This window comes from Rhipicephalus sanguineus, chromosome 9, assembly GCF_013339695.2.
Source record: "Rhipicephalus sanguineus isolate Rsan-2018 chromosome 9, BIME_Rsan_1.4, whole genome shotgun sequence".
NCBI lineage: Eukaryota > Metazoa > Arthropoda > Arachnida > Ixodida > Ixodidae > Rhipicephalus > Rhipicephalus sanguineus.
Window position 1 is genome coordinate 89,429,867 of NC_051184.2, and position 26,159 is coordinate 89,456,025.

The window sequence follows — 26,159 nt, forward strand, 5'->3', positions numbered from 1 at the left end:
GGTGACTGTGAGCGAAAGAGAAAGCGCGCCAAGTGGGAGCCTCTTGGCGCACTAACACGCGCCATCTAGGGATCATTCTTCATAATATAAAGCGAGCCATACAGCGCCATCTGTCTTCCATCCGGCGACTCCGAGCGAAAGAGAAAGCGCGCCAAGAGGGAGCCTCTTGGCGCGCGCCACCAACACCATCTAGTGAGCACTTTACGAACTAGAGGTGGCTACTACAAACGGAGGATAGACAGACCCACGGCATAAGGAGCTTCGCCCCTAATAAATGAGTAGCTGAGTAGCACTAGTAGCTTCATAATAAATAGTTATTTAATTACAAAAGTAATGAGAAATGATTACTATAACACACATAAATTAATGTATTACGACATTATTTTTGTTGCAATATAATATCGAGTGCCTCGAAAAAATAACATTTTATCGAATTGACGCATTTACAGACAGTTCTTCATAAGTGGCATTTGAAAGGGTTAGTGTGAAAGCCTTAGATGCCTCATCAAACACGAAAGTTGACCGTGGGCAGCGTCAGCACGATTGATGCAAAAAATAATCATCACGTAATGACATCATCGTGACGTCATCACATGACATCGTCACTTTGCACTGCTTCTGTGATCGGTGCACTGATTGTGGAGGCAGTGCAAAACCAGGTGACGTGCAGGAAGCTTGCGGTGCCTCCGATTCTTGAGACCGCGCAAAATCATGCTAGGTGCAGAAAGCTTGCAAAGAAGGGAGGGGGAGGATCAATACATCGAGTGAGAAGAAAAAGAAGATGGCTTTCGCCTTCCAATCTTTTATTTTAGCACTGCTCACTAGAGGGTACTAGGGGGTTTTCGGCGTACAAACGGGATGTCCTAGCCACATACAGCTTCGCTGTAAAAGGAAAACGAAGTTTGTTATATCATGTAGTCCCTCCTGAATGCACTTTCGACACCTCTACGGACGCTCGACATGAAGCGGATATCCTACTTCCAGGCAAGCTGGCGCATGCGCATACGATAGTCTGGAAGCACTGAAATAATGGTCTTGCTACAGCACAGAGAGGCCCCAGAGAGAGGGAAGGGAGTGTCGGAGGAGGTTGGCTTTTTGAGGCGAGCTAAGCGACGTCATGTTGCACCCAGCAATACAATCGATCAAAAGGAAAAAGAACGTGGCTTTCACCTTGGAGTTGTCTTAGGCATAGAGTTTTCTAAAATGACCTAGAGGGAACTCTGGCGCTGCGATCGTTCAGCCACCATGGGAATGATGGGGTAGTACACGGATTTGCCTAGTCTTCGTGCTTGTGGGCTTCGAACGCACTTGTGGCTTTGTTTATTGCTATGTTTTGGTTTTCTTTCGGATAAAAGAATGGATCGTTGTGAACTTCGTGACCAGATCTGAATCGGTGAGCCTAAAGAAGTTAAAGTGGTGAAGTGAAACTGCTGATTTTTGCTGAACTTCGTTTTGCGACAAAGCGGATGCAGGTGGCGCGGAGCCAAACGGAGCCGAAAGAGCAAAATTTAGACAAATCCGTGTACTACCCATGATTCCCATGCTGGCTGAAGCGCGATGCATTGCAGCTCCCATAGACACTAGCGCCAGAGTTCCCTGTAGTAAGTATTGTAGGAAACTCTATGGTCTTAGGGGAATGCATTAGTGGCAGTGTGACTCTTTAGCCTTGAGGCATTGTTGTAAGTCACGGCATTTGTCTATCACATCTGCTGATAACCACATAGATGTAATTAGAGTGTTCTTTGATAAAGTACAATTTTATTGATCTGGTATTCTGGTTATTTGCTAGTGTCGAAAATAATCACTGAAGAGGTTATTCCAGAACGCTCAACTGCATGACGCCCTTATTGTTGCATTATCGGGTGAAATATGGAAGTTCTGCTGAGATAATTTTCTCCACGAGATTAGCAATGAATCGAAATATTTCTAGGTCTTCAGTAAGAGCCCCATAATAATTATTCAGGTGCCTGAATGTAACTGCAACTTGCTTCTCCAGTGTACTCTAGGATGTGAAATTAGCTGCTCCAGAGTGCTCTCACATGGAAAATTACGTTCTCCAAAGTGCTCCAAAATGAAAATTTTGCTGCTCCAAAAATTGCTCCAAATCGGAAGTCGTTGGTAGCATCACTGGTTTATAACATTCATTCTCATTTCATTGCACACAGTACTTATTCCAAATGATTCCGATATGTTGATTTGCTTTGCAACTCTTGCAGTTCAGTAGAAAATCTTGCTCCAAACAATACAAGATGTATTTGACATTTTAAAAGCCACACATTGGATTAGAAACATGTTTGGAATCAGCACATAAAGATACTTGAGCCATTAAAATCTGCTCAGAAACAAGCATGTTTCTATAGCTGGGTCTACTCTTAACAAAGGCCCACCCTTTGAATACTGTGCACCCGCAAAGGTTGTGACTGCTTAATCAGTCTTTGAAGCGGTCAGCTTGGCTGGTAGGAATACTGACGTTTCATGCATTTTCGACATTTGACAGAAATGGGGGGAAAAAAAATTTGGGGACGGAAAAAAACTAAAGAACAGTAAGCACACTGGCTTTGACCACTCATATCTCTTCCCAACTGTAAATGTTAGTTCGACTTGACTTTTGTTGGCTTACATTCTGTCTTGTGTTCTGCCTTGTTTGCCGCTGGATCCAAAGCTGGTGAGCTGGATCCAAAAACGGAGGCATCTATCATGGCCCACTGGAGCAAGGTGGTGGGGCCGGACTTCGAGATTGTGGTGAGTCAAACAACCTTCTCTCTGCGCCCGCTTGTGTTTCTCAGTGGCAATCCGAGAATGGAGTACAATTGCATGTGCCCTTTTGACATCCAGTCTGTGGATTATAGTTTCTCATACCCTCAGGAAAGGCATATCTGTACATGTTAAGTTAGAAAAGTTTATAACCGAGAAAAGGGTAATGTAGTTCAATAGTTTACTCTGTTCCATACATCAGGTGCAACGGTATGGAAGCTAGAGAGGCTTCTTGCAGCAGGTGCGTTCGTACCTAAAAATAGTTCAATGGTGTTACCACCCATAATAGTTTTTTTTTTTCGTTTTTAGACTGAGTATTAAATGAAGATGCTTTCTGCCTTAAAAATGTATAAATCCTGTTATTTATACGGTTGTAAATTGGTTGTTCTGGATCGCTTAGTGTCTCTTGGTTTTCGTACTGCGACTTCTGCGATTACTTCTGGTAGAGTGCGCAGCCGGGGCGAGATGCGTGCACTTGTACATTTTGCTGACTGGACATCTTGCGTACAAGCATGTCCCATACAAGCATATCCCAGATGCTTGCGAACGATGCAGGGAATGCATACCAACCTTCACAGGCGCTTTAAATGGGAGGCTGCATTAAACCTAATACGAGGACTAACACGGTCACAGAATCAGAGTTAATGCACAGCCTTCGAGATTCGCGCTATGAGGCTGCTTCTGCCGCGTTGTAGTGCATTCTGTGACGTCAAAATGATGTTGCAGAAAGAGAACCGGAAACAAGTGGCACGCTGCTCGTCAAGCTCCGGCCAATCAGCGGTAGCCGAAATGAACAGTCCACTAAATGGACACTACGAGAATAGCTCCCCTGAGCAGTTGTCTGTCCCTGTAGGAGGTGTGGTAGGTTAGATAAACCAAAACAGGATTTTTTTTATTTCTTTAGCAAAAGATAATACAGACAATGAAGAGTGAAACCGTGTGTTGGCGACCGTGTAGCAGTGTTCAAAGCTAGTGTTTAAAAATGGCACCAAAAGCTGCGCCTCCTGATAGTTGTGAAGGCTTGTTAACCTGTTCTTTTCCATCATTCTTTCTGTGTACATGTATTTTTTATAATAAATATGGCTAGATCAGTAAAATAGATTCATTTCCTACCGTTTTCATAAGTTTTGATTGCAAATTTTTTCATCAGGGATGCTTTTATAGTGTAGTCATTGGTTTATGTTGTGAGCACTTTCCGCGCGTGCTTTTAAACAAAAATGTGTTTTTCTCACGATTGGGCTTTTGAAAATTTTCCGAACTTGATGTACCTTTTGTGGAAAACTACCCAACCGATTGCGCTGAAATTTTCTCAGATTATACTTGAATTCCTTCCAAATTGTCTGAACCTAATACTTTGTGAAAGTGGGCAAGTTATAATTAAGAAAATAAAAGATTAAATGAAAAGTTTTCTTTTGGCATGTCACAAGTGAGGCGTATATTTTCTTCTTGTAACATAAATGTAGGAGCCCGTACTTATAGCAAGGGATTAATGCCAATACTACGTATATGAAATTAGCATGCCAATGTTGGCGGTCATACTGTTTTTCGTTTTTGAGAAAAGGTACATTTAAATTTAGACCGCAGCCTAAAATTTAGTACTCAAATACAAGGAAAGGTAAGGAAGGCTACAGGGTCAAAATTATGCAAAGTGAAGGATAAAAGCTTTCTCATTGAGCACGAGAAATTTCACAAGAAGATATGGAAAATTTCCTGAGATATAAAGCTGAAATTAAGGCGACGTGTTTGCCATACCATACCCTCTTAAATAGTCTAATATGCAGCTTCATTTTGATACCTGCAGAAGTTTTCAAACTACGCTGCAATACATAGTCTGACTATAGAGTGTCCGCATTCAGGTGGCCCAGCTAAGCAAGTTTGAGCCTGGAGGAGGCCTTGGCATCTCGCTCGAGGGCACGGTCGACGTGGAAGATGGCCGAGAGGTGCGCCCGCACCATTACATCCGCTCGGTGCTGTCTGACGGCCCTGTGGGACTCAACGGCCGCCTGCGCCCTGGCGACGAACTGCTTCAGGTGCGGTCAGCACCTTCTCTTGTCCCATCTGTGAAGGTTCACATCTCGGAGGTCTTAGTACGGCACTCGCAAATTGAAACGTGAAAATTTAGGGCTAACTAATGCACATACGTTCATTTTCAGCGTAAGCAGTTCGTTTCATATCGGCGTAATTTTGACTCGTACACTTGCATCAGAGCCAACATTACCTTTAGTGACCAGATTTGCAGTCACATGATGCAATTATCACGAGCAATCGCTCATAGCAGTCATTATACTAAAAAATAATCTCATTTGAACCTGTGAGTACTCCATATTTGGTCCATTTCGGTGGTTGTTCAGTCGTAACATGCACGAGATTTTCACAGCCAGAGATAGAACTCAGTTCTTTCAAAAGAGATGGAAAAATGCGGGATCTGAGTGCTTGATCTCTTGTTAATCACAAATGTACAAGGACATAGCAGTTAATTATTGTTTAATCAATGTATGGAAATAATTGGGCAAAGTAAAATGGAAGCAGATGAAAAGAAGAATTGTGGCACACTCAGCTGCAGCTTACACCCAAGGTCACTAATTAATTCATTAACTTAGTTTTCATTTCATAAACACCAACACTGTGTTTTTGTTTTACAGTGAAAGCTCGTTAATTCGGATTTCTAGGGACCGGAAAAAATGTCCGAATTAACCGAATGTCCGAATTATCGAATGGTTGAAATAAACACAATAAATGCAAAAGTTTTTTCAACATACCTTTACTTTACAAAGCAATTGCGGATGCTTGTCTGTTTTCGAGCAGAAATGTGTGCAGACACAAATGTTCTGAGCCCTACAAGGTGCTCAGCAGCTTGCATGCTGTCTGCAGTGCCAAAACAAAATTCTTCAAGGACGACGAGGGCCTCCGCGGCTACCTTCACAGTATGAGAGGGCCCGTGTGGCTCATGGTGGGGCTGCTCTGCGTTGCCATCGGCGGAGAGTGCAGTCACACAGGAACTCGGCACGAAAGCACCAGCAACGATCAAGCTAAAAGAGCCGTACTGAATCATTCCTCGATAAAATGGTGTTCAACGATGCAGCACACCAACGGGAACAAAGCAACAAAATGGCAACACCAAACCCACACGCAAAGAAAAGGCATTCAACCAGTCTCAAGTCAAGCCAAGTCGATAATTGATGTCCATGGCGATGCTGCGTTTGAGCTTCACTTTTGTTTCGAATTGCTCTTTTTTCGTTTTCGAGCCTCGCCAGCGGCCCGAAAGTTGCCAAATTATCCGATTTGCAGTAAAAAAATCTGTCCGAAATAACGAGTGCCCAGTCTCATAAGTGATGCTTATATTTACAGGGACCAGATGACGTGTCCGAATTAACCGATTTTCCGAATTAATGAGAGTCGAATTAACAAACTTTTACTGTACTAACATTATGAGCTGTACTGCTAGTACTGTGCCTCTGTCATTCCAATCAGTGCTTTGAGTACTACAGCCCACAACCGTGCTACGGTGGTTACAGTGCTCGGCTGCTGTCCCGAAAATTGCGATTTCGACCCTGGCCGTGTCAGTTGCATTTTGATGAATACTAGAGGCCCTTGTACTGTGTGATGTCTGTGCACGCTAAAGAATACCAGATGGTCGAAGTTTCCGGAGTCCTCCACTCCGACATACCTCATAATCATAGCATTGCTGTGATACGTAAAAAAGTCCAGAAATTAGTATTGAATACTATGACAGTTACCCTTAGAGAAATTCACTGTAAATTCTTATGCAGCTATTTGACTCTTTGCACTCGCGCGTGAATGTGTGCAGGTGAATGGGCGTCAACTGCTAGGTCTGCACCACCGCGAGGTGGTGGGTGCCCTGAAGCAGCTGCCCCTGCACGTGCGACTGGTGTGTGCCCGCCCCCTTCCCCCGCCCCTGCCCCTGCACGGACCACCCCCGGTCAGCACCGCCTGGCGGTCGCCCTCGCGGGCAGCCTCCGACGAGCCGGACCCCTTTGCGTGCGATGACAGCAGCAGCTACATGGGTGAGTCCTGAGTCGTGAACTGCTGGTCTGGCTAGTTGGTGCGACAGATCTACTAATAATTGGTGTATTCATAACATCACTGCCCAAGATGATTAACCAGCAAAGCTGAAACTGACAGTTCATTAAAGCCTTTCTGAATTATTGGTTACGTCTTTGTGAGCTGCCTGCTCCTCTGGAGTACAACTGATGCGTAGCCTTTCATGTTGGAGAGAAACTGCTGCACGTGCACTCAGTTGCAGCGAAGAGCAATGACGTCAGTACTGGCGTAGCCAATCGCGTACCTCTCTTTTAACAGCAAAGCTGGTTTAAGCTATCAGTAACTTGTACTCCATCGTCAGAAACTCCACAGGTGGGTGTGCGCCACAGGAATTGGGCAAGCCCCTCTACAGAGTACAGCAGGTGCGAATGTGAAATGAAAACTGCTTGGTGAAGTGGGGCATGTGAAACGCACGAAAGAGAGAGAACAAAAGAAAGGAAGAGAAAGAGAGACAAAGAGAAACGGAAAGAAAGTGATAAAGAGGAAGAGAAATAAAGGGAATAAAGTAGGGGTATGCAAATATTCGAACTTTGGAACATTTTTCTAATAGTGCTTGCTATTCGATTCGATTCGATTCGCACCAGAATTTGACTATTCAAACTATTCAAACTTCCGGAAGATAAATACAGTCAATGTCAGATTTTTTGGACTCTCTAGGGACCGCGAAGTTGTCCGAAAAATCTGGCTCTCCGAAAAGACTAATTTATGCTTTTTTATTCCGCTAAAGTTGTCAAATCGCCACAGCCACGTCCAAAATAGCTTTAATGCCTCCCAGTACACTTCGCAGGCATTTTGGTGTGTGCCCAGGCTCTCTTGAATACATTCGGTACCTGCAGCGAACCCCGCTTAACTACATACCAACCACCAATTGCAAATTAGCATCTCATGATGAGCACCGCTGATACCAGCAAAGTGCAGAATAGATTACAGCTCTCATGAATGGAGTGTTTGGAAACGATGACGCGGAACGCAAAGACTGTGGCAGAAGAGCAGACGACTTGTCCGGCTTTCCCCGATGCGTGTGCGCATGATGATGCGCACATGCATCGCTGAATCTCCTCTGATTTGCAGCATTTACTGCCATGTGAAACCTATAATTACTAGTTGTGTGCAGCACAACGCCAACCGAGCTGACTGTGTCATTGCTGAGGCGCTTGCTGTACCGTACGCACACGTTTGCCGTGATCGCGTTCGTTCGGATAGGCCTAGTTATTATATGGCCACTCCGTTCCCATTTGCACACGGGCGCGGCGATGGTGAGCTGTTTTCGTTCGTGAAGGCAAAGTGCGGCACACTTGGCAGTCTCGCACAAAGTGGCAGCATGAACGGTGGCGCGGCATGTTTGGGTGATACGCATACCACTGCACCAGGCCACATGGACTACTGAGCAGTTAGCTGAAGATGCTTATCATAAGGGTTGGGCGCATTTGCCGCCTGCCGGCATCGCGCCTCCATGCATTTCCGGTGCTTATCCGTAAAGACATTGCCGCACTGCGCCGTGACAGTGGCCCCTTCAGATTTTTGATATGCTTCGCCTCATCACACTTTGGCATTGCGGTAAAGCTGCCTTTCGGACTCTGCTAGGGCCGCAGACAGATTGATTCACGGAATTACTGGTTCGAACCTACGAGATTATCGATAGATGCGACAGAGGTGGGGGCTTTAATTAATGCCTTTTCGGACCTGAAATTTGGGCAGAAAGTCCAAAAAATAGGACGCCGAAGAGTTTCAGTGTCTGAAATTTCAGATGTTCTTATACATTGGCGTCTATGGGACACACGAGGAACTCCGTACTAGAAGGGAGCACCGCCCTTGTCCGCCACATCAGTTGGGCCTCCACAGAAGTTGAAGGAGGAGGAGAGGTTGAGGAAATAGCGTCTTTTCCTTTGAGACGTAAAGTGCTGTCGACAACACATTGGCTGCATCAAATCACGTAAATAAATACAATTCGGCCTCTGCATTGCCTCATTCTTGGTAAGACAACTAGGGAACACCACCCCTCCACCAACCTAGACAAAAAAAAATGCTTTCATGTTGCTGTCTCGTAAGAATATGCTTGGGATCCTCTGCAACTTTTTTTTCAGTAATTTTGCTTTGAAGTGTTAAAAAAAATATTCGTCACCTATTCAAAAAATATTCGATTCGATTCGCACTCACATTTTATTATTTGAATTCACTTCACACTCAAAGTTTTGCTATTCGCACAGCTTTAGAATAAAGACATAAGAAGATAGAGAAAAACATAGCAAGAAATAGACACGAAAAAGAGATAGAAAAACAGAGAAAGAGAGAAATAAGGAGAAACAAAGAAAGGGAAGAGAAATAAAGATAGAGCAAGAAAGAGAAAGAAAGAAACAGATACAAACAAGAGATACAAGAAATATTGGAGGGAAACAGCGTGAAAGACCAGGCAGAGAAAGACACATACAGCAGCGCTGACTTACGACAAAAGTTTATTCGTCAAACCACACATTATATACCTGCGCAGTTGAAAACGAAAAGAAGAAACAAAACATGACAAGTCGAAGATAAATAAACTATCAGAATCGTCACCGAAAAGCATGCTCATTGCGCGTGCAGCCATTCTCACAGAAAAACAACCTCCTCTTCTGACAAGGCAACTGAAGATCTGCTCACGCATGCGTCACCCAGGCCAGCTATTTCCAGGGCCTCGAGTATTTCACGTGTAAGCTGGTCCCGATGACGCCTCACAACCGCACATAGATGAAACTCAGGGACGCACCCACAATCAGGGCAATAAATGCCAAGGTGGCCAGACACCGCCGAAGAAACGCTGTAAGCGTGTTCCTTGAGACGCTCATGAAGACACCGGCCAGTCTGGCCTATGTAGCGTTTGCCACAGGACAGTGGTAGGGAATACACCACGCCTTGAACGCATGGAACAAACTTATTCCGACGCATAGTCGTGCAGGCGCGGGTTTCTCTAGCTGCAGGGTTGACGGCCCTACACAGGCTGTAGTGTCTTTCGTCTTTTGCGCTGTTTCTCTCCAATATGTCTTACCAACACGCCCAAGCAACCACTTTAAGTACAAGAAAGAAAGAGAACAAAGAAAGAGAGGAAAGAAAACAAGGAAGGCCACTCAGCTGCGCTCTTCCTTTCGGCTTAGCACCACTAGTGCGAAGGTGCCGTAATTTTTTCTCTTTTATTATTGTTGTTGCACCTTTGCACCTGCGCTCGCTCCCTTCGATGCCCAGTTCCCACTTACCTGTGTCGATTGGCGCGAGAGTGCAGATACGTCATCCACAAGCCCAGCCATCACTTCTCTCTCCTCTGCAGAGGTAGGTTGAGCCAGAGGACAGACTCGCGGAGTGCCACATTTTCCCACCTCCTAGCTATTCACAGCTTCGCTGTAAAAGGAGCTATTGGCCAAGCACTGCACCAGTGTGTCCAATCTTCCTTGTCTGGTGAGGGAGTGCGCTACTGGTTCTGGTCGGCTCTTTAGCCCCGCCACGGTGGTCTAGTGGTTATGGCGCTCGACTGCTGATCCGAAGGTCGTGGGATCGAATCCCAGCCGTGGCGGCTGCATTTTCGATGGAGGCGAAAACGTTTGAGGCCTGTGTACTTAGATTTGGGTGCACGTTAAAGAACCCCAGCTAGTCGAAATTTCCAGAGCCCTCCCCTACGGCGTCTCTCATAATCATATCGTGGTTTTGGGACGTTAAACCCCAGATATTATTATTATTATTATTATTATTATTATTATTATTATTATTATTATTATTATTATTATTATCATCATTATTATTATTATTATTATTAGGGGCGAAGCTCTTTACGCTGTGGCTCAGTCCCGTCGTTGTCGTAGCCACCCCAGCTGCTTCTCGCAATGTTCACTAGATGGCGCTGCGCTGTGACTGTACATGAATTGCTCACTAGATGGCGTGGAGGCGCGCGCTACGTGTGGGGTTGTGGGGTTAGTGTACTAGGAGAGTGCCAGATGGCGCGTTAGGAGTCGAAAAGGCGCTTGCTCTTGGCGGGCTTCCTCTTTCGATGCTGCGCCATGAACAGCGAAGACAAGGCGGCGGAGCGCAGGGCACGGAAAGCGGCTGCGGCGCGCGCTCGCCGGCAGGATCCGGCTGTGAGAGTTCGTGAAGTGCTCACTAGATGGTGTTGGTGGCGCTTGCTCCATAGAGATACATGGTAAAGGCTAGTGTGACGAGATATCACAGGATGGCGCTAGCGCAGCATAGTTGACGAATTAAAATACAAGATGGCGCTGCAGCGCTCACTCCATGCGGATGTATGGGACCGCATAGTGTGATGAGCGATCACTAGATCATTGGATGGTGGCGATCGTTCGAGATGTCTTGATGCAGTGCGATGGGAGACCGCTAGGGGTGAGAGCTATAGAATGTGCTCACTCTTGGCGCGCTTCCTCTTTCGCTCGGAGTAGCTGCGCCATATGGAAGACAAGGCGGCGGAGCGGAGGGCACGGAAAGCGGCTGCAGCGCGCACTCGCAGACAGAACCCGGCGGTGAGAGCCCGCGAAGCCGAAGCTGCACGGAGGCGCCGAAAAACGGACGTTCGAGCCCGCGAAGCATAAGGTGCACGGCGACGCCGAGAAGCGGATTGAGAAACTGTGAGAGCCCGAGCAGTGGCGAGGAAACGCGCGTACAGGACGTGCATAGACATTGCATTTACGAACGTCCAACTGCAACCCATACAAGAACCGCTCTCCTTGCATTTCACGGACCACAAAGCTGTCATTTGGAAGGGACAACGGAAGCCAAACCTCATCTAAGAAAATGAATAAAAAAGTTCTTATATAACCTCACACACTGGTTCTCACGTCTTTCCTGATGATGTAATGGGCGAATTTTTACGGAAGAGTGATGAACCTCCGGAGCTTCGCCCACTCATCATCATTATTCACCCCGTGGATATGCTGTGTTTTTTTTTGTTACCCAGGGCTCTTTATGCAGTTTCATGAACACAAGTAAATTTTTTTATCCGGTGGGGAATTGCGCAACACAGAGATTCAAACCATGCCCTCTTCCACGTGAGCCTGATGCTCTACTTCTACAGCATTCTTACTTAGATTGCAGACAATGCAGGGTGCCATGGAAATGAAATTGATTGGTGTTACGTCAAGGTAAAGACGTTCCTCAAAAACCTTCTTTTTTTTTTTTTTGAAATATTAATGCTAGGTGAATGAAAATTGTACCATTTCTAGAGCTTGATCTCCTCGTTCGAAATTTGAGTTAGTTTTAAGATAACTCTATGCTCCATGCATAAGTGAAAAACGGTGCATATTTGTGCAGCTGCTGGAGGTAGCACTTAGCATGATAGAGCAGTGCAAAATGTTTTTTCTTGCCCCTCACACTCCAGTGAGTGCTGTTGAGACGCATCGCTCGGCAGAGCTGCGCAAGTGAACAACTCGCGTCCCAAACAACAACTGAACTTTTATTATCACCCTTCCTCTCGAAGATAACTTTTTCGTGCGGGCGCATGCGCTCTCTGCACCGCACACAGAAGCACCGCTTTGCGTCGCCACAGTACTCCCCCCCTAGTGAGTGCGCGCGCAACGGCCGCACTCGGACGACCCACTGCGGTTCATAAGTTCATGCACACCGGGGGTCTCGTACACCGTCCACTCCGCGTGAACCGTTTGAGGACTTGTTGGGGCTGCGCTACGTGGTCTGCCGGGGGTGCCTGCAAAGATGGAGCTCGAGGTGGGGCGGGTGCTTCGCTGTCGGAGTCCACGTGTGCTGATTTTACGCGTTCTAGAGAAACCACGTCGTGACGACCACCTCTGTCGATTGTAATGTGCTTGTCTGCCCGTCGCAGCACCTTGAAGGGGCCGTCGTACAGGGGCCGGAGTGGACGCTGTACGGCGTCGTGCCTCACAAACACGTGAGAGCAGGAGGAGAGTTCCCGGTCCACGTAGACTGACCGGGCTGCGGGCGGACGCGGAGGAACCGCGCGTAGCTTGCTCATGATGTCTCGTAGTCGCACGGCGTAGTCCGCGTTCGCGTACACGTTCTCGTCCTTACTGGTAGTGAAAAACTCCCCTGGGAGGCAAAGCGTTGTTCCGTACACCAGTTCAGCGGAGCAGCATCCAATATCTGCTTTCAGAGCCGTCCTTACGCCCAACAGAACAAACGGCAGTGCCTCTACCCAACTGTGACTCGCAGTAGCCGTCAGGCTCGTCTTCAGATGGCGATGGAACCTTTCCACTATACCGTTGCTTATCGGATGGGAGGCAGTTGTTCTGATGCGGTAAGTACCCAAGAGCCGGGTGACGCTTGCGAACAGGGCTGACTCAAACTGTGTTCCGCAATCCGTAGTCACGGTTGCCGGCACTCCGAAGCGGGCCACTCAGTGGAAGATAAATGCGCGGGCGACGGTATCAGCAATCATGTCTGGAATGGGCACTGCCTCCGGCCATCGTGTGAAGCGATCGATGCAGGTTAGCAGATAGCTTTGCCCCTGGCACAACGGCAGTGGTCCCACAATGTCAACATGCACATGTGCAAACCGACCGTCCGGCAGAGGGAAGGATCCCAAGGGGGTCACAGTATGTCGCTGAACTTTGGAGCGCTGGCATGCAAGGCACTCTCGTGTCCAGCGTCGGACATCCCGGTTTATTCCTGGCCACACGAACCTCGCTGTGCATAGCCGTTGCGTGGCTCGAATCCCGGGATGCGCCAGGCTGTGCAGCAAGTCAAAAATGCTGCGACGGAGGTTCGAGAGGACGAATGGTCGGGCCCTGCCTGTAGACATGTCGCAGCATACGGATCCTGTGGGTTCTGCCAACCATTGCAGCTTCAAGGCGCTGGTTGGGGACGTCAGTAGACGCTTCAATTCTCCATCACTGCGTTGAGCCGTCGTAAGTGTGGTGAAGTCCACACCGCTCGGCAGGCTGATGGCATTCACTGGACCGCGCGAAAGAGCGTCGGCAGCAGCATTATCTGTGCCCTTAACATGGCGTATATCTGTCGTGAATTCTGCGATGTACGACATTTGGCGGAGCTCCCGTGCCACGTGCGCACCAGAATCGGAGTTCGCGCGCAATGCGTAGGTGAGTGGCTTGTGATCCGTGAGCACAAAAAATTCTTGTCCTTCCACATAATTTCGGAAATGCCGGATAGCCGCGTATATGGCCAGGAGTTCCCTACCGAAGGTGCTGTACCTTCGTTCGGACGGGCTCAGTTTTCTGGAGAAGAAGGAGATTGGTCGCCACACTCCGCTCACCCTCTGCTGCAACACGGCTCCAATCGCTGCATCGGAGGCGTCTACCATAACACACTGAGGAACACCCAGCTGCGGGTACGTGAGCATGGTAGCATTTGCGAGAGCTTCCTTAATCATCCGGAATGCTTGTGTGGATTGGTCGTTCCACTGAATGGCAGTTGCCTTAGATCCAGATGCCGCAAGTAGGCTGTGGAGAGGGTGAAGGATGTTGGCGCATTTCGGGATAAACCTACGATAGAAATTCACTAGTCCTAGGAACTCTCGAAGCTGGCGGAGATAACTTTTTCGTGCGGGCGCATGCGCTCTCTGCACCGCACACAGAAGCACCGCTTTGCGTCGCCACAGTGCCAATGAGCAAAATAATGTCATTCCCTAGGCAGGCAACATTTGGAGAGAATTTCATATCTGCTGCTTCGATTCCAGTGGCTGGTGCCCAAGTATTCTGAAAATTTTCATCCTTAGAAATGTTATGTTTGCATTATACCCTGGATAAGTGCATTCTACACACCTTAAAATTATGCATGCCAAGTTTGGTCTCGATTGGACCATTAGAATTTTAAATTCGCGTCGGAAGAGAACTTGAATACTGTAATATTCGTTCAAATACCCAGAAGTGCTTTAATATTTGCACAGGCCTAAAACAAGTAAGCATACAAACATACTGCTCAGGTTTGCAGGTATGGTACCCCTCCGCCATGGTCTAGTGGTTATGGTGCTCGACTGCCGGCCCAAAGGTCCCAAGATCTAATCCCGGCCATGGTGGTTGCATTTTGATGGAGGCGCAATACTAGAGGCCCGTGTGCTTAGATTTAGTTGCACTTTAAAGAACCCCAGGTGGTTGTCAAATTTTCCGGAGCCCTCCATTACAGCATCTCTCATGATCACGTCATGTATTTGGCACACAAAAACCCCCACGATTATTGTCATTGCTCAGGTATGGCGCAGAGTCCTCTGGCGCAGCGGCCCTCGTCGTCGTCGTCAGCGTCCCCGCCGCCGCCCCCCCTGCTGTCCGGCTCGCTGCCCGCCCTGGTCAAGGCCAAGTCGGATGGATCGCTGGCCCAGTCGGACTGGGAGGAGGGCCTGCCCGGCGGGGGCCCCCTGGTCAAGCTGCGGTCACGTTCCCTCGAGCCCCTGACGGGCCTCGCCATGTGGAGCAGCGAGCCCCACGTGGTTGAGCTGCTCAAGGGGGACCGGGGCCTTGGCTTCAGCATCCTTGACTACCAGGCAAGCGGTCATCCCCTTGTTGCCATTGCTGACCCTGCATCCTTGGATGCCAGTGTTCTGGAGTATTCTTTCAAGGGGCTCTTGCCGTCATGTTTGCTTACAGAAGGATCGATAGGTGGGCTAGTTTGCAATTCATATTCGTTCAGCAAACTGGGAGCGTGGGAACAGACAACGGACAAAGGAAGAACCACATAACACGAGCGCTCATTTTGTGCGGTTCTTCCTTCGTTCGTTGTCTTTTCCCATGCTCCCAGTTCGCTGGACAAACATGTTTACTTAATTGCAGCTATCTTCGTCAATAAGTGCTCCAGGCTCAAAAAGCTTCTGGTGCTCACTCACAGCTGCTTTCAAGAGGGCTGCTATTCTCCATGCCAAATAAAGTAACAACTGCACAGTGGGACGGACGCAAGTTTGGAATTTCTTAATGGGTGATGTGGCATGGTAATGGCAGCGTGAGCAAATTTTCACATGGGACGGAAAGCACAGACATTCTAGCAGGCAGAAATCAGGGTGCTATGCTAAGCTTGCGGCATACTTGACAGAATTATGCAATTGGTCTCTACCCTTCATGTTGCGATATGGTCATGCGAGAAGTTTGTGTCTGCTCTTCAGAAGCGGGCTTACTAAGAATGTGCTTAAATGCCAACAGGGCCTGGGCATCGATGTTCATAAGACGATGTCTCTAGCGAGGATGAGTAGCGAGTCCAGCGACTACACGAATAATTTTTGTTTTGGAATGTGCCCGTGTATATGGTTTCTTTTATTTTTTGACGTGTGGTATAGATCATTTCGCTGTTTACAAACATAGGTCCTGAACGACTTTTGGCTTTGTTGGCTGACGTAGCCAACTCGCATTGGCGAGGATGAAAAGCCTTGGAGAGTAACCCATGGATCTTTAACACATTTCTCCCTGTATTTAGCCAAATTTGTCAAATAAATATTCTTCTAAGCTATACACAAGGATGTAAGAGTTGCTGTCAAATTTTATGCACCTTGGTTTTATCTGAAAACTTAAAAGGAGACTTTCCGTACTCTGAGACAACTTAGAAAGATGTTTTCCTTGGGGGGTTAGAGGCTGATAAATGAAGTGAGCGGAAGTTCCTTGGCGTGAAGCACTTGCTGCTATTATCACAATTGTGAAGTTGTCGATAGATGGCTTGACTCACTTTCGAGTTGACTTACAATGGTGTAAAAATGGTTCGTCGTGCACTTAAGGGGAGATGCGGCTCGAAGACACTTCCTTTTTTAATATTCATCCTAGAGCAATGAAACTTATGGTATTTGTAGAGATTTTCATGCTGATTTCAAATATACAATTAGTTTTCTTTTAAGTTGCATACTTTTTGTTCTGCACCATGACAAATGTGTAAAACATAGGCCTTGTGGCCCTCCTATTTCGATCCTTAAACTTCTGTATATTTTGACAGTTGATGGGTCATATATCTCCAATTGAACTGTAGAGTGCTGGAACTATCCAGAAAGTGCATATAAAATATTTACTAGATGTGAAAAATTCAAACATGGGAAGTCCATATTACCCAGACCCCAGTAAATGTTTACTTGCAAATTTTCTAATATGCATAACATAATATTGAGATTTCAACGAGATAACTGCACACCTCACATATTAGAGAAAATTTGGGCAAAATTTCATGCAGATCTGAGCACCAGAAGTACCAAAAACAAGAGGGGCACGTTGAAAAAGTTGCCAAAAAGTGCGTTTTCTGAAAAACGAAGGTTAAAGTTAAAATTGGATGTTTATTTATGAAACAGGTAACGAAATCTGGTCAAAATTACACACAAAAGAGGTAAATTGTTGTTCTAGTAGCCACTGCCACTAAATTGAGCCAGCGCCATAAGTTTCTCCTTCACAGCTCTTTCGAGCAGAGTAGCTATTGCGCGAGCTCCCGCTGCCGTAGGTTCTGCTTGCGATCGGTCCGTCACTCGCCGCCCTTACGCTGACCTCGCTCGAAGCAACTCGCCGCAACGTATACTTCATCGAAAGAATACTTTCGGGGCACTCGCTGTTCTCACATTGCAGTTCCAGAAACGACACCTTTGAGTTTGTAAGCTGGTTCCCAGACGCATACAGTCGACGTCCGATTTCCCGGACCCTCAAGGGACCGTGAAAACGTCCGGAAAATCGGGCAGTCCGGAAAAACGAATGCACGTGAAAACGCACCTTTTTGGTAGGTATTTTTCGCTGACGGAGAGGGTCACGGCCGGAGTACAAGATTCCCATTGCAATTCAGCCAATGCATCGTTTAGGTGGCTCTGAAAAGAGCCGTTTATATATAAAAAAAAAAAACGACGTGGCCGGCGCTACCTCATTAGACAGCACTTGGGCACAAAGAAGTCGCTTATTTTCTTTTGCACGGCGTTCCGCTTGCCGCCGATCATGTCTGCCTCAATTTCATTCAACGTCATGTTGCCGCTGTACACCGATGACAGTGTCATCAGTGCTCGCGTCAACTCCGAGCTCGTTGGCTGTGTAGGATCTGGCTCTTCGTTCTCGGTGTCGGAGTCGTCGGAATCCTCCGTAACTTGACGAACGATGTCATCATCCGTCAACTTCGCACATAGCTCGAGGTCTTTGTCAGCGTCGGCGAAGCCCTCAAAGGTTATCCCGTCTGGAATCGACACGCCGGCAGCGCGCAGATCGTCGAAGGCAACGTCCGCGGATGGCAGTTCGTCACACATGCTGTCCACTTGGGGCGAGACGGCCGTCTCAGCATCGAATGTGAAGCCCGCGTGGCGAAAACAGTTCCGCAGAGTCTCTTGCGTAACCGCCTTCCACGATTCCGCTAGCATGCCGACGGCAGACCTGAGGTCAACAGCGTAGCTTTTCCCGCTGTCGGAGCAGAGCACCATGCGGCTGAGCACGCATGATTTGTAATGATGCTTCAAGTTACGAATCACGCCTTGGTCCATCGGCTGCAGGATTGCTGTGGTGTTCGGCGGCAGAAATTCAGTCTGTACAGCCTTTAGGTCCTTGACGTGGCCATGCGCGGCGCAGTTATTCACAAACAGCAGAACTCTTCGATTTTGCTGCTCGAACCTTCTGTCCAGCTTGCGCACGTACGCTTTGAATAGCTGCTGCATTACCCACGCCTTCTTGTTAGCTTCATAGAGAACAGGCAGAGTTACTGCCCCCTTGAAACATCTTGGATGCTTCGACTTGCCTATTACAAGTAACGGAAGCTTCTTGCTGCCTGACACGTTGCTGCCAACGAGGACAGTGAGCCGCTCCTTGCTGTGCTTGCCGCCGTGGCAGGGGTCACCAGCAAATGCAAGCGTTTTCGCTGGCAGCAGCTTGTAAAACAGTCCAGTTTCGTCGCAGTTGAAAATGTCATTAGGTAGAAACTGCTGAAGCAAGGACTGCAGCTTTCCATCCCGATATTCGGCGACAACGGAATCGTCGACGGCGCCGCTTTCTCCGCACATCTTCTTGAACTTCAAGTCATTGCGGCTCTTGAAATTGCGAAGCCATCCATCCATCGCTGAACTTGAAGTCCTTCACGTTCATCTGAAGCGCGAAAACGTCCGCCTTCTGCTTCAGGATGTCGCCTGACACCGGGGTTTTCTTAGCGATCATGGCACTGAGCCACACGAGGAGCGCTTCCTCGAGCTGCGGGTAAACACCGTGACTCACATTCTTCTTTCCAGCCCCGCTTGATTTGGCAGCCACTTCCAAGATCTTCACCTTGTTTTTGATGAAGTCCGATACAGTTTGCTTCGAAATTCCGAACTCCCTCCCAACCTCTGTCTGCGACCGACCGCTTTGGACTTGTTTAATGATGGCGGCTTTCTTCTCTATCGTGAGCCTACGAAGGGGGCTTTGTGCGCTTCGAAGGCGCGGACGAAGACGAAGGAGCAGTCGGTGCCATCGCTGTAAACGGCGAATCCGCTCGACGAAAAACGCAGCACAAAACAGCTGGGAACTCGGTGGATGCTGAAGGTCGGGAAACGTGATCACTGAAGATAGCGCGCAGCAGCAAACGATCAACCGCAGACACGACCGCAGAGCTGACAAAACAACACGTCAACGAACACAGTGAGGTTTGGCTTGGCTAAGCTACGACTGGCAACGGATTGACACGTGCGGTTTCGAGGTTACGGCAGGCGCGGTGCGGCGGTGCTGCTGGCCACATCTGCGATGCGAGTATGGTGGGTTCGAGGATATGAAAACAGCCAAAATGGCGGCGTCGGTGGTGACTTTGGGTCGGCGGTTAACAGTAAAAAGTCCGGGAAATCGGATGGCGAAGGCTATAAGCGTCCGGAATTTCGGACTTTTTAATACATTGACTCTATGGGGAACTTGACGGTGCCACAGATGAGTCCGGGAAATCGGGCATGTCCGGAATTTCGGGCGTCCGGGAAATCGGACGTCGACTGTATTCCCGAACGGTGACACGTTGGACATACTGCACTGGGCACGAATATGTTCAATGCTGTCATCTCAGCGATCAAGGAAGACTCCTTCTACCGTGATCTTTCTTCGTCGTCGAAGAGTCCGATCTTCTCTTTGAAAGGCACTGACATACTGGAACGCCGCGGCAAACTCGCCGGAAGCATCGCCGTTGTCGTAGCTAGGCCTCGTGGCAGCAGACGCACTTGCCATTCGGCAAGTGTTTGGCTTCAATTTGCACCGGCGTCCTCGAAATTTGTTCACCGAGCGATGCTTCACTGGCCGGTGACTGCGCTTGCTGCGGTTTTCATCATCCATGATGAAAATAAATACGCGAGAGAAACGTTCAGCTGCGCAGCTCGATGAAACATGGACCCTGCAAGCAGGCTTCACAACACGCGAGGCGTGCAGTGGCCAATGGCGGTCGCCGATTTGTACCACGTGATTTAAAAGCCAGTCGCAGCGCTCGAAAAGCGCGGCAAAAGCATGCTTTCTTCATTATTTCTTGCGCTTCTGCAGCACGGGAAACCGTGATTATTTGAAGATCTCTTCATGCGATCCCCAATGATGAGCGGCCGTGCGTTATCGGCCGCGAGGTGCTAGAAGACATCACACTTTCTGTCAAGATTAACAGCCACCTTGTGCTCTTTAGATGCAATTTTAACGCATTTCCATTTGAGTCTCGACTTTGACCTTTATTTTCGGAACAGTAGAGATACTAATCTTAACAAAACAGGTGAAAACAAAAATTGATAATTTTTGAAAGAACTCCCGCTTTTCGACCGGCATGTCCCCTTAAACCTCGATATAAGGAACACGGATATAACAAAATGTTGGTTATAACGAAGGCAATGAAAAATAGTCATGCAATAGATACAGGAGGAGGAGGAGGAATAAACTTTATTAAGGGAAACCAGCAGGTTTAAGTGGCCGGGCCTAGGAATATATGTTTATAACGAATTTTCGAATATAACAAAGTTATTTTTGTGTAAGATGTAACTTTGTTATAATGAGGTTTGAGTGTGTTAGCACTTGCATTCTTTATTCACTCCCCAATCACACCACCTCCTCAGGACCCGATGAACCCGAGCGAGACGGTGATCGTCATCCGCAGCCTGGTTCCCGGCGGTGTGGCCCAACAAGACGGCCGGCTCATCCCGGGCGACCGGCTGCTCTTCGTCAACGACGTGCCGCTGCAGCACGCGGGGCTCGATGCCGCCGTGCAGGCCCTCAAGGGGGCGCCCCGGGGCATCGTACGCATCGGCGTCGCCAAGCCGCTGCCCCTGCCGCCCCCCGACTCCATGGGCGGCGGCGCGCCCGTCTCGTCCGCTTCCTGCACGCAGGTGGGTGGCGCTGGGGGCCACCATCTTCGAAGGCCACCCCTTCTCAAGGCTGAGAGCTTCTGAGCCGCCGCAGCGGCACGGCCTTGCGTCCTCTTCGCCTTGCTGGCCGTCGCCGGCTTTTGGCTTGCAAAATATGCCTGGAACGAGCAGTTTGGTAGCGAGTTACGGCAGGCCGGGGAGCCCTGTTTGAGCGAAGTGTTGTGCCATGAAAATGACGATGAAGATTGCTGGACGTAATACAAATATCTTGACGGGAACAGTGCAGGAATGAAATAAAATGAGACGGACGAGTGCAGACAACGCGCGGTGATATGTTTCGTCTGTACGCAGCAGGGGCAGCTTTTTGTTGACTGCTTCGCATGAAACCAATCAGCATTTTTCACGATGCCATGGTGCATGTTGACGCCTTTTGATCTCGGAGGCTTTTGTTTTGGTGATACCGGTTGTCCCGGACCCTACCAAAACCCTAAGAAAATGGCAGAGGGCAGCATAGAAAAATGAAAAAGGCAGATTCCCACTATGCGTGGGATCTGCCAGAATTTTTTCTTCTTATCTCTGACAACAAACAGATTAACAGCATCGCTGAGTGCCGTCTGAGTTCTCATTTCGTCAAATTTTTGTGCTGTTCCCGTCAAAGGTGAACCATCTAGCTCAAACCAAGATGCTGCTATTAAACATTAGCGCTGCTACTCTAAAGGATTTACTGATACGAAGTTTCACCTAGCTTGGGAACGCTTCAAAGGCCATGGACGTTTTTTTTTCTTTTCCCGTCTTTGATCGAGGTAGCTTCAATCATCATTGCAGCGTCTTTTAAATAGTGACCTTCTGGGATCTTTAGTATAATTTAATTGCAACCGGTTTAGTTGCTTTTTACGTAAAACATTTACCTCTTTTAGTACAGCTTGAGGGAAGTAGACGTCCGAGTATTCGGTATTCTCAGTAACTGAAGTATTTAAAAATACTATGGCGTCAGTCTAGATTTTTCGATGCATTAGGTATCTTAGGTAAGAGTAATTTATTGGAGATGTACTGTTAGCCGATTGTAACATCAGAGCGTAGTGTCCATGACCAGTGCTACTGCCCGACCATCATCTGGATTTACATGACGAATGTCCACTGTTGCCACCTTATTAACTCTTTGGGAATAATGCGTAAAATTTCATCAGCTTACGTGGTAAACATGTCAGATTGTAAGCATGGAAGTGGATGTCACAACGTAAACAAACAGAACACGATAGTGTTGTAAAGTTAATGAACAAAAGCTACACAACACTCGTTCAACGAAGCTCACAGTGAACTAACGAAGACACCACGTGTGATGACCTTGGTGCTGGGAATGTGCGAGCTCTGCTTAGCTAGGAACGTTGGAACGGGCAGGTTGAAAAGAACTTGCTAGGTGCGGGATTTGCAGTCGCAGGGAGTCGCTACAACAGTTTATGTAGTGGTCACAACAGCACGGTGACCTTGCGCGCTATTTGGCCGATGGTTTCCAACAGACTATTTCTAACCGCAGTTGAGCGATTTGGGAGTTTGGCAAGCCGATCCAGAAGCTTTTCTCCTTTCAGCTCTGAGAAGACACTTAATGCGGCTTTTTTCACGGACAGATGTGAAGTTTCTGACGGCATACTACTCAACGCAGAGGCTGCGGCGTTTTGGCACGGGCAGCTCTTTTTCTTTCTCGTGACACCTCACCTCAGGTTCAATCCTCGAAGGACTAGCTAGACCAGTAGGTCTCGGAAAGCTCTTCGTGCTCATTATGAGTCTGTAAATGACCTACGGTCGGGGATAATGAGCAAGTCTTTCAAAGCCAGCCAGTGAACTCGAGATAACAGAGGAAGACATGATGCCAGTCCGTGGAGGTGATGCGCAGCGATTCCAGTGCAGTGCCAGTAATCTCCGAGGCCATAATCCAGCGGCCATTGTCAGTCCTGATGAGTTTGGAGGACAGCACGCAGGGGGCGCCCCACTGCGTTAACTAACCCTGACAGGATGATACAAACACACAGTACTCCAACAATAGGGCACACTGCTTTTCACGTTTTATTGTTGACTTTATTGTCTATTTGCAAGTCATTTCAAAGGTGGCCTACATCGCTGAGAGCTAGTTCTGAATTTTAACTCTTGAAGCCACTCCTATTTCACACTTGTTCGCTTTTCCATTTGCCGCTTGTGGAAGCTCTGTCTCATCGCATTTGTTTTAATTGAGAGCAATAATGTCTGTTTTAAGTTAACATTCCCACTTAATGCCCTTTTTCAGAAACTAATGTTTATGAAGAAATGCGCCTTCTGCAAAACGATCTCAAAGACATGACATGCATGCTTTCAGGAGCGTGACAGACATCCTGCCTGTTTCGTCGCATAAAGTGTTCGTATCTTGTCCGTGCGTGCATTGAATCAAATTGTGGCTTCCGGTCAGCTTTAACGGACCTTGGCTACTTCCAACAGTGAAAGCATTCGAGAGCAGTTGCTGAGTCAGTGTGTCGGGGTTTGTTCTAGAGGGTTTGCAAGACGAGATCCAACTCCTCAGATCCGGTGAAAGGGAGGTTTGCGTATACGATAGGCTTCCACTTCAGTATTACGACGGCACTGTAAATGCGCTCATGGCATTACCAAGCAGTTCTCTGAGAGCATGTGAGAATTTCTCTAAAAATCGAAAAACTCGTTTAAGCTGAGCAGTGGTGTTTCGGGAGCGTACGGTGGCTGAACCATAGTCCAAAATGGACGCTTCGTAAGCATTTGCAGCTCTTGTGGAAAAAATAAACTCCCCATTTATGTTAGGAAGTTTATTTGCGTATTGTTTATGCAGAAAGGTTTGAAAATTTTTCAGAAACTTTAAAAATTTTAAATGGGAATACTTTTTAAAGCAGTTTGACAAGCTCACCAGAGTCTTGTTTTTGCAGCAGTTGGCAACAAAATGGCCACAGTGTAGAAAGATAGCTATTATAACGTTGACATCCATAGCATAGCACTGTAACATTACTGGAAATAATCAGAAAACGGTGGTCACTGCAGGCCACCACCTCCCATGATGAACGATAAAATGCACACTAGGCCTAACAGGGCAGTGATAAATTAAAACATCAGATGCATGCTCTGATAAATTGCGAGCGCAGCGGAACCAAACAGATAAGCTGTCTAAACACATGTTGTTCACAAGTTTATAGAGATATTGAAACAGTAAGACAAAAGCTGTAACAGTTTCTGCTGTGCACTGTAGTCTTGCTGTGTACGAGCAGTGTTATGAGAAACGTGGCTCCACTTTGGATGCAATATGCTTCAGCACTGTTAGGGTTTCATACAATCTCAACACAGAAAACTGATGTTTTCAAGGAGGTCTTCCTTTGCCTACCAAAAATGACACTTCTTTAGCTAGGGATGAGATGGATGGTTTGCTGGTACATTTTGAGCCTCGTTGCCCGATATGGAAGGCTTCAATCACCTCTCTTTAAATTCCTGTCGCAACTGCTAGCAATGAATCGGGTGAGCCGGAACCTTGCGTAGCAACCGGCCACTTTAACTTGCATTGTTTAATTAAAGTGACGTTTGCGAAAGCTCCGCTTCACGTAGATTCTGAAAAAGTACACCGGATCGGATCTACATAACTTCTTCGTCACCGTGTGGCTCCAGAACACCATTGCTACGATTATGCGACAAGAAACAGGCAAATGCTTACGGGGCTTCTGTCGGTAGAGCTCTCGCCTCTGTCACCAGGATCTGGCTCGGACGGGAGCATGACAGGGTCGGAATTCTCACGGTGCTACCACTCTCGGCTCTCCTGTACTTCGGGGGCTTGCGTATATCGTTATTTGAGGGCTGGCGTCTCTCAACAGATGCGGCTGTCCACCCTGCAACACGTTACGGAAATCTTTCATTTTTTTCCCCTGTTTTGTGTGACCGACCCCTTGTTATACGTGAGGTCTGTCACGCAAACATGCAGCAAGTGCACAAAACCTGAGAAAATTTTTATTTATTACAGCGCAACTATTTTAATATTTTACTTCACTTTTTTCATTTCGCGCTATCTTTACTGGTCAGTGTTTCTATGTAACAGCTGATTTTAGGTGTTTATTGATTTAATTCCACTGTCCTCAAAGACAGCTTTTTCTCCCCCCAAATGGTTGGCAACGTATTTTTTATTGCACGTGTCTCTGTGTTTAGCTAAATGTTCTTGACATTTTACTCAGTGCCATTGAATAGTTTTATAGTTCGAAGCTCACTTGGCCGGTGGACAGGCTTATCATGATATAGGTAGCAGGCAGCACAATTCCTGATTAACGATTCCTGAAGATTCAGTAGTCGCATTTTGCTATGCTTGTGAGGTACTGCAGCAGCTATCTCATTCTCTCTGTGTGCAACTTAGTTGCCAAATTTACTCAGTGTAACATCCCTCTGGTTTCACAATCACACGCTCTTTACCCAAACAGCTCTAAGCTCTCATTCAGAATCTGCATTTTGGACTGGTCTACCATCCAGCGCTTTGTATCAAACAGCATTATCAGCGAGCAAGTACAAACACGTGCCCACTTTTTCTTTGGTCAGCATGCAGATGGTGCGGTCGCTCGTTTGCACACGACAGTGATAGGAGGCACCGGATTTGAGAGTTTTCCTATGAAAACTACTAGAGGAAACTTTGGCAATAGCATGCTGTGAAAGCTAAAAATGTGGTGGCATTTGGCCTAGACTTCGTCCCCTTGGCTTCAGACGGCTCTGCGACTTTGTAAAGCGTTGAATAGTAAGTGCGTCATTTCATGATAATCGTGCATTTGGGCAGAGACCAATGCTCTTGCTCGGCTTAGATCACTATGCTAAACATTGGGAGAAATAAAGCATAACAAGTGGCGTCGAGCAAATGCCTCAAGCCCCAAGCCTGAAATTTGGCCAAGGTAAGGCCCCAACCAATGTTGATACGATAGCGAAATGATAAGTATGCCAGGGTTCACTCCAGTAATTTTTGTAGGAGACTCTATTGCACTGAACACTTTTGACATTTCAGGAAGCATGCCACAGTCTTTTTTTCTTCGATGCATTGTACAGTCGAACCCGGGTATATCGAACTCGCCAAAAAACGTTTATTAGTTCGATATATGGCATAATTCGATATAGGCCCGCTATAGGATTTTGACACAAAGGAACATAACAGTAAGAAAAGTAC

General features: G+C 47.4%; 1 protein-coding gene and 1 non-coding gene across 3 annotated transcripts in view; both read left to right on the plus strand.

Annotated features, from left to right (window-relative positions):
• The window catches only part of LOC119405994 (multiple PDZ domain protein), a 352,266-nt gene that overhangs the window by 90,858 nt on the left and 235,249 nt on the right, over positions 1-26,159 (plus strand). For both annotated transcript variants that reach the window (XM_037672815.2, XM_049419279.1), the window contains 5 exons: positions 2,663-2,742; positions 4,611-4,784; positions 6,563-6,779; positions 14,967-15,256; positions 20,738-21,007. In XM_037672815.2, coding sequence (XP_037528743.1) covers positions 2,663-2,742; positions 4,611-4,784; positions 6,563-6,779; positions 14,967-15,256; positions 20,738-21,007 — 1,031 coding nt within the window. The remainder of the gene's footprint in view (positions 1-2,662; positions 2,743-4,610; positions 4,785-6,562; positions 6,780-14,966; positions 15,257-20,737; positions 21,008-26,159) is intronic.
• On the plus strand, positions 10,285-10,357 carry Trnas-gcu (transfer RNA serine (anticodon GCU)). The gene has a single exon. It is a non-coding gene; the product is annotated as a tRNA-Ser (tRNA).